Genomic DNA, 13,615 nt, shown 5'->3' on the forward strand with positions numbered 1-13,615 from the left:
ACACAGACAGAGAGACACAGACAGAGAGAAACACAGAGAGAAACAGACAGACAGGCAGACAGAGACAGAGACAGACAGACAGAGACAGGCAGACAGAGACATAGACAGACAGATAAAGACACACAGAGAGAAACAGACAGACACACAGACAGAGACAGACATAGACACAGACACAGAGACAGACACAAACAGACACAGACAGAGAGAAACACAGACAGAGAGAAACAGACAGACAGGCAGACAGAGACAGAAACAGACAGAGACAGAGAGACAGAGACAGTCAGAGAGACAGAAAGCATGCATGTGTGTATGTGTTAGGGGTAGGATATAGTGTTTTCATATAATCATCACACACACTTCCATGGACTTTAAATCATCTCTGAATTACTTACAATGTCCACCACAGTGAAAGTGCTATGCGAATGGTTGTGATATAGTATTGCTTGGGGAATAATGACAGGAAAATGCCCTACCCTCAGTAAAAATACAGTCGTATTAGCTGGGCTGTGGTGGCACACACCTTTAATCCCAGCAGTAGGGAAGCAGAGGTAGGCAGATGGCTGTGAGTTTGAGGCCAGCCTGGTCTACAAAGTGAGTTCCAGGACAGCCAGGGCTACATAGAGAAATCTTGTCTTAAAACAAAACAAACAAACAAACAAAAAAATGCAGTCAACTTTTTTCTTAGTATTTTTGATCCTCGGTTGAATCCACAAAAAGTAAAGCCTCGGATTCAGAACTGAGAGAACACAGCATTGTCCCTGCCTCTGGCTTGTTTTACCTAGTGTGTTTTCTAGGCACATTGTCAAAAGCAACACAGCACATCAAGAGGCAGTCCTGGCAGCTGTGTTAGGTCTTTTGCAGAGCTCTCTTCGTCTCCTTCTCTTACTGAGAATCTTATTTGTTCTTCTCTAAATTATTTAAAACACTGCTTCCTAGGCATTTTCAGTTTTGATTTTTTTTTTCCCCAGTGAGTTCAAATCTGCATTGGATGACAGGAAGTCAGGAACCCAAACACATGTGGGAAATTGTTCTTTCTTAAACAAGTCCTACCCGAGTCTTGTCAGTCACATGTGTACTGAGCTGCCTGTAGGATTTGGCTCCTGTTTGTTTCTGGTTAGTCTGCAAAAGATGGTAGTCTCCAGCTCTTCGGTTACTGTTCAGGCAGGCGCTCTGCACGGCCCCAATGGCTTTCCCTGTCCCTGTTGCAACCATCAAGTGAACGATTCTGTAAAATTTTCTGGAACGGTAATCCATAAAGTGATCGTGGAACAAGCTTCTGTTCCCAGAGAATTCTGTCCGTCCTTCAGGCCCAGACACTGGCCAGATGGCACAGGCCTCTCTGCTTGAATCTGCAAGGCTATGTGTCTGGAAGACCCAGTCTGAGCCAGGCCATTGGTTGGCAAATGACCAGCACAGAGCCTCTGTCCTTCTAATAAGTCAGTTCTCATCCGTGAAGAGCATCACAGAATGCTAAATATACATGCACACCCTTGATCAAGTGCCATGATGGCTAAAGTCACTTGTCACGTCCTATTCAGGAGCTCCCTAGCTCATCTTCCTCCCAACCTGGGAGTTCTATAGTATTTTGGTGGTGCGCACCTTTAATCCAAGCACTGAGGGAGGCAGAGGCAGGCGGACCACAGTCACAGTGAGTTTGAGGACAGTCAAGGCTACACAGAGAAACCCTGTCTCAGAATATCAAAAAAAAAAAAAAAAATCCCGCTACGTGAAATGTTCTTTGTTTTATCTTTTGGGTTGGTATGTTTGTTTTAAGACAGTGTCACGTATCCCAGGCTGACCTCAAACTCCACATCCAAGGATGACATTAAAGTTCTAATCCTCCTGCCTCAGGTTGGTTCCCAGATGCTGGGACTATAGGCACGCTTCAGCACATCAGCTTTATTCAGTGCTAGGGCCTTGTATACACGAGGCAGGCACTGTACCAACTGAGTCCACTTTATTACTACAATGTTTCAGGTGTAATTAAAGCCCCGTGTGGTGGGGTCAGGGCTGCCAAGAAAACTCACTTCAGACTCAGAAGCTTAAAATGCAAGCTGTGTTTTCTGCAAGCGCAGGGAGGTGGCCATTTTGGGATCTGAGCCCCACCCCCGAAGGGAGATTGTACAACCTTTTTAAAGAATGAGAACAGGGCGGGGGCGGGGAGGAGCCTGTTGCATTGACCAAACATATTTTGACACAAGGGGTTGAGCAAGGAAGGAAATGTGCCTTCCCACATCACCTGCCTTTCAGGACCCTTGACTCAACTTTTTGCAGTCACCTCCTCTCTTGGACTTTGGCCTGGTGTTTAGAATGACAGGTGAACAAAGGGATGGGCAGCTTTAAATCACTACAGGCAACACATTTACAACCTTATGTGCCTTCATTCAGATAACGGACAACGGCAGCTGTCCTCTTTACATCCTTTCCTGGCTAACAGACAAACGTGGGACACCTGAAGAAGCAGGAGAGGAGGTGGTTCCAGGGCCTGGGAACACGAACTCAGTTTTGACCCTGCCAGCAAGATGGCGGGTGTTCCTGAGATGGCTGCAAACAGGCAACATGTGGAAAGTTAAATTGTGCTCACTTCTAAAAGTACCTTTGTGCCGGGTGTGGTGGCGCACTCCTTTAATCCCAGAAGTCAAGGAGGCAGAGGCAGGTGGATCGCTGTGAGTTCGAGGCCAGCCTGGTCTACAAAGCAAGTCCAGGACAGCCAGGGATACACAGAGAAACTCTGTCTCAAAAAACCAAAAAAGAAAAACTTTAAAAAAAAAAAAAGGAGTTTTGTGTAGCTATATACTGCCCTATAGTCCCAATCATGCCTTGTGTTTGTTTGTTTGTTTGTTTGTTTGTTTTTTAAGTTAAGTGTATTACAATACTTATGATACTATACTTCATAAATTGGCAGTAAAAGATAAAACTATTTTCTATTTAGTTGTCTTTAAATTATTTTTGTTCTCATGGAGGTTGGAGAGATGCCCTAACAGTTAAGAGCACTGGCTGCTATTTCAGAAGACCCAAGTTCGATTCCCAGTACCCACACTGTCACAGCCCTCTGTGACTCCAGTTGCAGGGGATCTGTCACCCTCTTCTGCCCTCCGCAGGCACTGCTTGCCCATGACACACAGACAGGCGTGCAGACAAAGACATACGGGTGTGCACATTAAGTGAGTAAAAATTTTAATTGATTATTTTGTTTTGTTACATAGAAAGAGAAGCAAAGGAGAAAGAAACCCTGATCACCATCATGAAGACGCTGATTGACTTTGTGAAAATGATGGTCAAATACGGCACAATATCCCCAGAAGAAGGGGTCTCCTACCTTGGTGAGAATTGTGCTTTTTTTTTTTTTTTTACCATGGCCGTTTTCATTGCTCAAAGCAAATCAAGGACCTGGCAATAGCCACCTCGCTAATTTGATGATTTATGCTGGAGCAGCCCAGGTCTCCAGGGTAACAGAACTGCTCGGCTTGATGATGCATACAAATAAAATTAATTAGATGTTTTCTACTTTTCATCTTAATAAATACCACTTGAGGAGAAAATAATCTTCCACATTTTATATTAAATCTTATTAGTGTTTTATAATAATCTCCAGAGAACAATTTTACTACAATTTAACTCTTTTGGGTTTTTGTTTGTTTGTTTGTTTTTTGGGTTTTTTTTTTCTTTTACTTGTGTTTAGAAGTCTGGATTAAATCTCAGTTTTCCCCCCTCTGAGTACTGTATGTGGCAAGCGGGAAGAGAGCTGGCTCGGCCTCAGGAGCCTCTCTCTGCTCTGCTGGGGAGGTCCTACACTTGCAAAGCTTCACTTCTCACATCTGTAGAATGAAGGGTGAAACAACTCTCAGGTCACACTCCATCATTAAGGGAACTTGAGGCAGGAACCTGGAGGAGCTAGCGTGGAGGTCACGGAGGAACACTGCTTGCTGACTTACTCAGTCTGCTTTCTTACAGCACCCAGTACCACTAACCCACGTAGCTCCACTCACAGTGATCTGGGCACTTCCATGTCAACCATCGGTCAAGATAATGCGTTCAAGGCTTGTGTGCTGGCTTGCGTTTTTGCAGTTGAGGGTCCCTCTTCCTAAAGAACTCCAGCTTGTGTCAAGTTGACATAAAACTAGCCAACACACACGGTGCACATGCATGCATACAGATAAAATGTTCATACATGTAAGGTAAATAAATCTAAAAATTAGAATACGGTTTCTCAGTTATATATTGCAAGTGCTCAGTTGTTTTATTTTCTTAAGGACTTTTGTTTCTCTGAATGCTTTTTTTCCACCCATGTGCTTTGAGCCAGGTGGCCTCATAATTTCTTACTGTGCTGAGGCAAAAAAAAAAACAAAAACAAAAAAACAAACAAAAAGAACCACAAATAGATGAGGAAATGCCATTGGTCCTCGTGATCCAGAATTATTCAGCAGGAACCCAGGGTTTTCTACATAAAAACAGTTTTACTGTTTTTGTTATTTTTTTAAAAAAATAGCATACTCTTTGTAAAAAGCCATTCAAGGTATAAAAGAAATATAAAAGAAAGTGAAAATCACTCCTGATACCAATCCCCTCGTAACGTTTTGATTTACAATCTTGCAGGTGTCTTGTCTGGGTAGGTACATGTGTGTACCTTAATAAGAAGTGTGTTCATTTTACAGTTGGTATTGTCCAGCTAATTCTATTCTTCTAGCACAGTGGTCCTCAACCTCCCTAATGCTGCGAGCCTTTAATACAGTTCCTCATGTTGTGGTGGATCCCCAACCTGAAAATTATTTTCGTTGCTACTTCATAACTGTAATTTTGCTACTGTTATGAATCATAGCATTTTCCAACGGTCTCAGGCAACCCGTGTGAAAGGGTCGTTTGAACCCCAAAGGGGTTACAACTCACAGGTTGAGACCCACTACTGCTATGAATCTTAATGCTAATATCTGATATTCAGGATAACTGACATTCTACCCCCCCCCCAAAGGGGTCAAGACCCACAGGTTGAGGACCGCTGCTCCAACAGCAGAGCAGATGCTGTTCAGGACAATGTCAACAGTGTGACTCCGGTATTCTGTGCTCTGACAGTTCTCCCTTGGAAATATGTCAGCGATACTGCAATGACTCAGTGTGAACAATTGTTCCTGCACTACCTGAAGCCAAGTGCCTAACATGGTCACCACAAACCACAAGTTGTTACTTGAGTGAAAAGTCATTAAAATGAAGTGCTTACTAGCTAAGCCAGGTGGACGGGCAGGCGTGGTCGCTCAAGCCGGTAATCCCAGCACTAGGGAAGCTGGGCTAAGGGGACTGAAAAAAAAAAAAAGGTTGGAAGCCAGCCTTGGCTGCAGTGAAAGTTTCAGATCAGCCTAGGGTAGATTGAGATCCTCCTTTAAAGGAAGTTAAAAATAAAAATGAAGAAAGAAAGAAAGAAAACCTAAGGCAGGAGCTGTGGTGCACACCTGTAATCACAGCATGTGGGAGTACACATTTAATGTCATTTCTCAGGAATTAAAGAGTATTTTTTCTCCTTGCCTCTCTAGAAAACTTGGATGAAACAATTGCTCTGCAGACCAAAAACAAGCTAGAAAACAATACTACTGACAGTAAAAGCAAGCTTTTCCCAGGTAGGACTTACTTAACTGTCGTGGGGTATTTTTCCCCTTAGCTGTTACAAGAATAACTGCTTCGGTGGTAAATGACCGGCTTCAGTAAACATTACTAAAGCATTATAGATCTCAAAATGTTTCAAGATCTCAAATCCGACCAGAGGAATAACCACACGTAACCTTGGCCATTTTATATCCTGTCGTGGCAAAGGATTCTTAGCAGCAAAAGCACAGAGAAGTTCTTTCCTTTGGGAGCTCCTTCATTGTTTTTGCTGGACACGGAATTGAACACAGAGCCTCCGTATGGAAGGCTCGCCCATAATAAAGTCTACCATGGAGCCACACCTTTACCCCTCCACTAAAAAGTAATGTCGGTATTTAACAAAGGAGGCGGCCGGCGACAAAGCAGGGATCCTAGAGGAAAGCCTCCAATCGCATCTTTTTCCTAACACCTCTTGAGACCACCGTCCCAGGCCATCTTATTCCCTCTGCCCCCACAACTCCTCTGGGATGCCCTATGCCCCTCCCCAATAGGCTCCTTTTCTGTGTTTCTCTTCCATCCACAGCCCAGCTGTGCCCAGAAAACATCACGGAACTGAGCTGGGTGTAGAAACCTCCCAAGGGGAGAGGAGGAACAAAAAGAGGAAAGATTGCAAGCGGTGGATTCATGTACTTTAACCATTTTGCCCCCTTCACAGAAAATTCCCTACATGTTAGTGATGCCGTAATGTGCCCCTTAAAGTAATATTTTCTTTCTTTCTTTTAAAATTTATTTATTTATTATTTATACAGTGGTCTACGTGTTACACCTGCAGGCCAGAAGAGGGCATCGGGTTACATTATAGATGGCTCTGAGCCACCACGTGGTTGCTGGGAACTGAACTCAGGACCTCTGGAAGAGCAGTCAGTGTTCTTAACCTCTGAGCCATCTCTCCAACCCTAAAGTGATATTTTCATGCAAGATTTTCTTTTATTTCTATGCTAGGGTCAAAGGCAGTCCCTTATGCTTGCTAGGCAGGTACTCTACCACTTAGACTGTGTGTATGTGTGTGTGTGTGTGTGTGTGTGTGTGTGTGTGTGTGTGTGTGTGTGTGTGTATAAAATACATATATGTCTGGTGTCCATGGAAGTCAGAAGAAAGCATCAGATTCCCAAAACTGATTGTGAGCCACCATGTGGGTGCTGGAAACTGAACCCAGGTGGTCCACAGGGTAACAAGTGTTCTTGACTGCGGAGCCATCTTTTCAGCCCTGCCCCTACCCTGGCCCAGCACATGCTGCTGTCGCAAGCAGTTTTGAATAACTTTCAATAATAACAAAAATCAAGAAACAAAATTATAACACAGGTATAAAAAAAATATGTCCATCTATAAATATGGCAATCCAGTAGAGGATTTTTTAGGTGAGTCAATGACTTTTTTTTTCTTCTTTTCAATGTACATGTGCATGTTCCTGTGTTTGTGTGTGTGTGTGTGTGTGTGTGTGTGTGTGTGTGTGTGTGTGTCTGCGTGTGCGCGCATGTGTTTGCGTGTTTAGAAAACAGAAGTCAACATCAAGTGGCATCCTCCTCGGTTTCTACCTTATTTATTGAGACACAATCTCTCACTGAAGCCAGAGCTCTCGGATTTGACTACATTAATCGTCCAGCAAAGCCAGCAATCCTCCTGCCTTTGCCTCTCCAGCGCTGGGAGCTCAAGAGGTCAAAAGGTAGCAGCAAGAAGAGTGGTTGTTCAAGGCCAGACTAGGCTACATCAGGCCTTGTCTCGGAAATAACAAAATCACTCTTATTTGTAACCAGGACCTTCGTGGTACACCCCCCCTCCCAGTTGCCTGGCAACACTGACTAAATTAAGATCAACAGGGCCAAGGCTGTGACTTGGTGGTAGAGCATTTGCCTAGCATGCATGACACTCTGGGTTTGGTGCCCAGCCTAAGTCCTCCCTTAGAGAAGGAGGGAGGGAAGGAAAACAAATAGCCCGGCTGAGGCAGGAGGATTGCTTGAGCCAGGAATACAGGGATAACATAATGAAAGCCAATCTCTTATTATATTAAAATTATAAAGCAAGGCAAGCAGTAGCTCTCTGATGACAGCGTGGCTGAAGAGTGCCCATGCTGAACATCTGGGCCCAGCTTCTTAGCAACCCAGTGGGTGACCCTGAGCATCTTTCTTCCCGGAGCCTCGCTTCCCTCTTCTGTGAGGGAACTGCATCTTCTCAATAAAGTGTGTTCTGCATTAGTGACCAAGGAGCGTAGGAAATGGTGTTTTAACCACAGTGCACACTATCTGATCACAGTGCCATCAGAGAAGAGTCACGAAGAAACAGACAGTACCAAGGAGGAAGCCGCCAAGATGGAAAAGGAATATGGGACCCTAAAGGACTCGACAAAAGATGATAACTCCAACCTAGGAGGAAAGACAGATGAAGCCAAAGGTCTGGATCTAACAGCTTTGGGGTTGGCAATGAAGCTGGGGACGTTTTCAACACGCAAGTAGGACAGTCCAAAGTGAGGTTCCCCACAGCACGATCTGATCGGCGTAGTTATGATTAGCAGTGTGGGGAGATCCGACATCAAGTCCCCCACAGCGTGATCTGTGTAGTTAAGATTAGCAGAATGGGGGAGATCCAACATCAAGTCCCCCACAGCAGGATCTGCATAGTTAAGATTAGCAGTGCAGGGTGATCCAATATCAAGTCCCCCACAGCACAATCTGTGTAGTTAAGATTAGCAGGGTGGGGAGATCCGACATCAAGTCCCCCACAGCATGATCCGTGTAGTTAAGATTAGCAGGGTGGGGAGATCCAACGTCAAGCCCATCTAGTACAGTCTGTGGGCTTAAGATTAGCACACAACACCTTCACTTGACTAAGAGTGTGTCTTAATGGTCTTGAGTCTTCTGGGATGACAGGTTGCTCCCACTCTTTAGTGCGCAGTGGCTGTTGTGGTTGGGAAGAGATATTCTTGGTTGAGGGAATATTCACAGTCCTTTATGTTTTTATGTCTTTAATGTTTGGTTTATAATCCTAACTTACTGAGCAATATTTATGTGTGTATTCATTTGTTCATTTGCTTGTTTATAGGAGAAAGGATTTATTGACTTTACAGTTCTCCTTTTTGATCCATAATAATATTTACTGCTTTAGACTACAGTTTGTGTTGGTGTTTTGAGACATAGTAGTCCAGGCTGATCTGGAACTCTCTATGTAGCCCAGGCTGGCCTCAGACTCATGGCACCCCTCTTGCCTAGGCCCCTGGTGTACTCAAATTACAGGCATGGGCAATATTTCTTTAATTGCTTAATAGTTCTCCAGGTAACCACAGGTCACTCAAGTGTTTGTGCTTAAAGCAAAGCCCTCGCTCATGCAGGGGTGCAATGGGAATGCCTTTAAGAACTTAATAAAATCACAAGTTCAGTGCATCAATATGCCTTTTTTTAAAATGAATCTATGGTGTTGATGTTAATTTAAAGGTACGGTCTGATAATGTTTATTACTAGCCCTATAATTATTATGGTGGTATTTTCTTTTCCTTTTTCCCCCCTCCAGAAATAGGGTTTCTCTATGTAATAGGTCTGGCTGTCCTGGACTCTCTTTGTAGATCAGGCTGGCCTCAAACTCATAGAGATCCGCCTACCTCTGCCTCCCAAGTACTGGGATTAAAGGCATGTACCACCATGCTCAGACTTATGGTGATATTTTTTTGGCTTTCTTTTTTTAAATATTTTATTAATTTATTCATATTACATCTCAATTGTTATCCCATCCCTAGTATCCTCCCATTCCTCCCTCCCTCCCACTTTTCCCCTACTCCCCTCCCCTATGACTGTGACTGAGGGGGACCTCTTCCCCCTGTGTATGCTCATAGGGTATCAAGTCTCTTCTTGGTAGCCTGCTATCCTTCCTCTGAGTGCCACCAGGCCTCCCCTTCAAGAGGACGCGGTCAAATATGAGGCATTATGGTGATATTTTCTAACCCACTATCAATCAATAAAAACACAGACACCTGTTACATTTCAAAATAGCCTTGCTTCACCTGGGGCAGGGCAGACATTAATCCCTCTTCCATACCTCCCTGCCCCCATCCCATGCCACCTGCTTCTAGTAATTTCTATCGGGTCACCTCCCATCCATAATCCCAAATTCTTGCTATTGTTCTTCATCTGGGCCAAATCCTCCATCCACGCCAGCCATGTGCTTCTCCTCCACCTCACCCATGGTCAGCGTGCGCTCCTTCCTTCTCCTCTTCCTCCCCTGTCTCCTGTCCCTCTCAAGGCCGCTCACCCCTCCAGCCCATACCTACCTTCCGCCAGCCTTGCCCAGGTATCAGCTTTTTATTGGCCAAACGGGAATACGTTTTTAGGCAAGGTTATAAGCATAATTTTGGGGTACATGAGTGTCTCCTCCTTTGGGCAGCAACCAGATCTTAGGGACCAATAATTAGCATCAGAATACATAGCACCAGACCAACCCCCCCCCCCAACACTGGCCTGCAAACAACACACTTTCTTAGGATTTTTACAAGCATTCTCAGAAACCACCCTCCCTCCAGGAAAAAGACTTGATGTGGCTGTAAGTTCTAAGTTGTTAGATCTTTTGGTTGGGGCCAGGATGTGGATCCTGTGCTTGCTGTGCTCACGGGTTTGAGCTCCCTTTTATTACAAGTTTCATAATCACATCATAGAAAAAGTACATCCTTATGTCCCGGAAGCTGGAAAGAGATATTTGATCCTAGGTGACCTCTCTGTTATTAGGAAATGTTGACCTCTTTGGTATAGGTGGAGCCTGCTGGGTCTTGTTAGTAGGTTGGTTCATCTGGACATTTTACTCCTCAGAAGGAGAGAAAGGGAGTGAGAGTGGGTCAGTGCTCTCTCCTGAGGGAGGGCAATTGGTTTTCGGCTAAGTTGTCGTCTGAGAACATAGCACTGGACCATTTACTGGCTCTGTATAACCGTCCATGGTACTGGGTGGATGGACTTTGATTTCTTTGCTATGCTATGATGCAGTAATTGCTGGGCCCCTTATGCTCACATAGCTCCCTAACTTTTGTTTTTACATTTATTTACTTAGCATGTGTACGTGTGTGTGTTCTAACACTCAAGCACATGTACACATGACACAGCACACATGGGCAGGCAGAGGACAGGTTGTTCTCTCCCCCACCACGTGAGATCTAAGGATCAAGCCTGAGTTGTTAGGATTGGGAGCAAGAGTCTTTACCTACTGAGCCGTCTCACTGGCACCCAATTTGTCAACATGTTCTTAAAAAATTTTTGAGACAGTCTTGCTATGTTGCCTTGGCTGGCCTGGAGCTCAGTGGGTAGACGAAGCTAACCTCGAACTCACAAAGATCCACCTGCCTCAGCCTCACCAGTGTTGAGATTAAATGCATGAGCCACCACACCTGGCCGTTAATATTTTCTATTGAGTTTTTCCATGCTTGTCAATTAATGATGGTTTTATGGAAAGGTTGGCCCAGTGTGGCAGTAGGAATTCCTTATTTACGCCACTGCTGTCTTTTTAGCACCCCGTCTTCACTCTTTGCTGACAGAATATACTAGATTCACTCCAAATTCTCTTTTACACAAGACTTGAAAACAATTCCTTCAAGGAATTCTGTTTCCTCTCTCCCTCCCTCCCTTTTTTCTTCTTGTGCAAAGGCCGTATTCCTCAGGAGCACAGCCACCATCAGCCCATTAGTCTGCTTTGGGAGCATGCCAAGTGGCGAAGATGGCGCCTTACATTGCTGTACAAAGCATCCCCTCCCAAACTGTGGCTGGAACATTTCTCTGCTTTTCTATTTTTAAAGCAAGCACCATGAAAATGGGGCACGAGGGAAGGGATGGTGCCGCTTATGTACAGTATGCTAGTCACCTTTTCCCTCACTGCAACAGAACCCTGGCTCACGGTTTGGGAGGATCCAGTCCATCATCGTCTGTTGTTGCTTTGGGCCTGTGGTGTGGTGGGCGGCACATCGTAGAGTGAAATCACTCACTTCAGTAGCCAGGAGGGAAAAGAGAACAAGGTGAATGCTGGAGTCCCACCACCGCCCCAAGAGTGTGCGCCCCATGACCAGCAAGCTCCTCCTCTTAAAGTTTCCATAGCCTCCTATACTGCCATCCCGGGAACCAAGCCGTTAATACCTAGACAGAGTTGGGCATTCCAGACTGATGGATGGCAGAGCATTTAGAGGCTGATGCTGGTGGGAGATTTCACCCTTCTCGGGTGGGTTTCCCTCTGATAGCAATGCAGGAGGAGGAGGAGCGCGAAGCCCTGTCCTTCCCGTGTTGCTCTTTATATCAGCTCTCCTGAAGCATCCGGAAGGTGGTGGTAGAGATTTAGGGTTTAAAGCAGCTTCCTACTCCACACAACCCTTGACTACATTACTCTATGATAAGAACAAATGAGTCAAGACAGGTGGTGGTGGCGCACACCTTTAATCCTGGCACTCGAGGAGGCAGAGGCAAACAGATCTCTGTGAGTTTGAGGCCAGCCTGGTCTACAGAGTGAATTCAGGACAGCCAAGGCTACACAGAGAAACCCTGTCTCAAAAAAGATGTAATTAATCCTCAAAAGAACAAGCATTCACCTTTGTCTTATAGTTGCTTATTTGCACTATTTTTCAATGGTTATCTTGCTTCTGTTATAAACTCAATAAGGATCAGCCATTTGTTGTATGCAGAAAATAAATTTATGAATGTGGTTGAAGGCAAGGCTGACTGGGTTTCTATCTCTTTTTCTTTTTCTTTTCTTTTCTTTTTTTCTTTTCTTTTTTTTTTTTTTTTTTTTTTCCTCTTTCTTTCCTTAGAGACAGGGTCTTTAACCCTAGTTGGCTTGGAACACATTGTGTAGCCCAGTCTGGCCTTGAACTTGTGGCAATCCTCTTGACTGAGCCTTCTGAGTCTTGAGACTAAAGACATGAGCCACTGTGTCTGGCAGAGCTCGGTATCGCCCTCTACATAGGGAAGCACAAGCCTTGCACACTCACATGCTTCCTACTTATTGGTGAGCAGGCACATGGCGCACAGACCTTTTGGTTTGGTTTGGTTTGGTTTTTTCTTTTTTTCTTTTTCAAGATAGTGTTTCTCTGTGTAATAGCCCTGGCTGACCTGGACTCACTTTGTAGACCAGGCTGGCATCAAACTCACAGAGATCCACCTGCCTCTGCCTCCAGGTGTACCACCACCACCGAGGCACTGCTAAATCGAACATAGAATAAGGTAATGGCCTGGCTAAAATGCAGTTAAGAGAGTAATTGTAAGTAGGACACAGGGCAGAAGTATTCTCAGGGGGGTCTCCTTGGGTCTTGGAGTAGGAGGTGATGGTCCTGTGTAGCCACAGTAAATATATCCTAACAGTGCCAAGCTGATGCTGGACCTGTGCGCAGTGTGTGTAGGAATACTAGTGACATCAATAATGCCTTGGGCTTGCGTCGCTCCACTTTCCACTTTAAAAAATATGTCTACATGCATTCCCTTTCATGAAAATCTAGTACAAGGGCTGGAGGGTTGGCTCAGTGGCTAAGAGCGTCTGAGTCTGATTCCCAGCACCCACATCGGTGGCTCCCCACCACCTGTAACGATAGCCCCAGAGACCTCTCTTGTGACCTCCCCAGGCACCAGCACACACGCGGCATACCTTCCCGCAGACGCACATAAACAAAAGCTAAACTTTTAAATCAAATTTAATTTGTAGAACAAAAGATAACACATTTTTATGTATCAATGAAAGAAAATTAATTCGTTTTACTTTTGAAAATAATTTAGATGATTTGAGCTATTGCTCTCCACCGGGACGCGCATTTTTTTTTAACTTATTTGTATTTATTTATTTTGGCTTTTTAAGGCAGGGTCTTCGGTAGCGCAGACTGAACTTGAATTCACTATGTAGCTGAAGCTGGCCTCAAGCTCCTGAGCTGATCCTCTTGCCTCTCCCTCCCAAATGCAGAGACTCCAGATCTGAGCCACCACCACACCTGGCGCAGATTAATGGTTTTCTTTTTTTTACATAATGATTTTTTATTATTTGA

At 44.6% G+C, this 13,615-nt stretch overlaps 1 protein-coding gene across 1 annotated transcript in view; it reads left to right on the plus strand.

Annotated features, from left to right (window-relative positions):
• Positions 1-13,615, plus strand: part of SCG3 (secretogranin III) — a 44,308-nt gene that overhangs the window by 14,827 nt on the left and 15,866 nt on the right. Inside the window, exons 8-10 of the mRNA XM_084754573.1 lie at positions 3,207-3,323; positions 5,526-5,609; positions 7,885-8,022. Of these exons, the coding sequence (XP_084610699.1) occupies positions 3,207-3,323; positions 5,526-5,609; positions 7,885-8,022 (339 nt within the window). The remainder of the gene's footprint in view (positions 1-3,206; positions 3,324-5,525; positions 5,610-7,884; positions 8,023-13,615) is intronic.

The sequence above is a fragment of the Acomys minous genome (genome assembly GCF_964271855.1).
Source record: "Acomys minous genome assembly, chromosome: 13".
NCBI lineage: Eukaryota > Metazoa > Chordata > Mammalia > Rodentia > Muridae > Acomys > Acomys minous.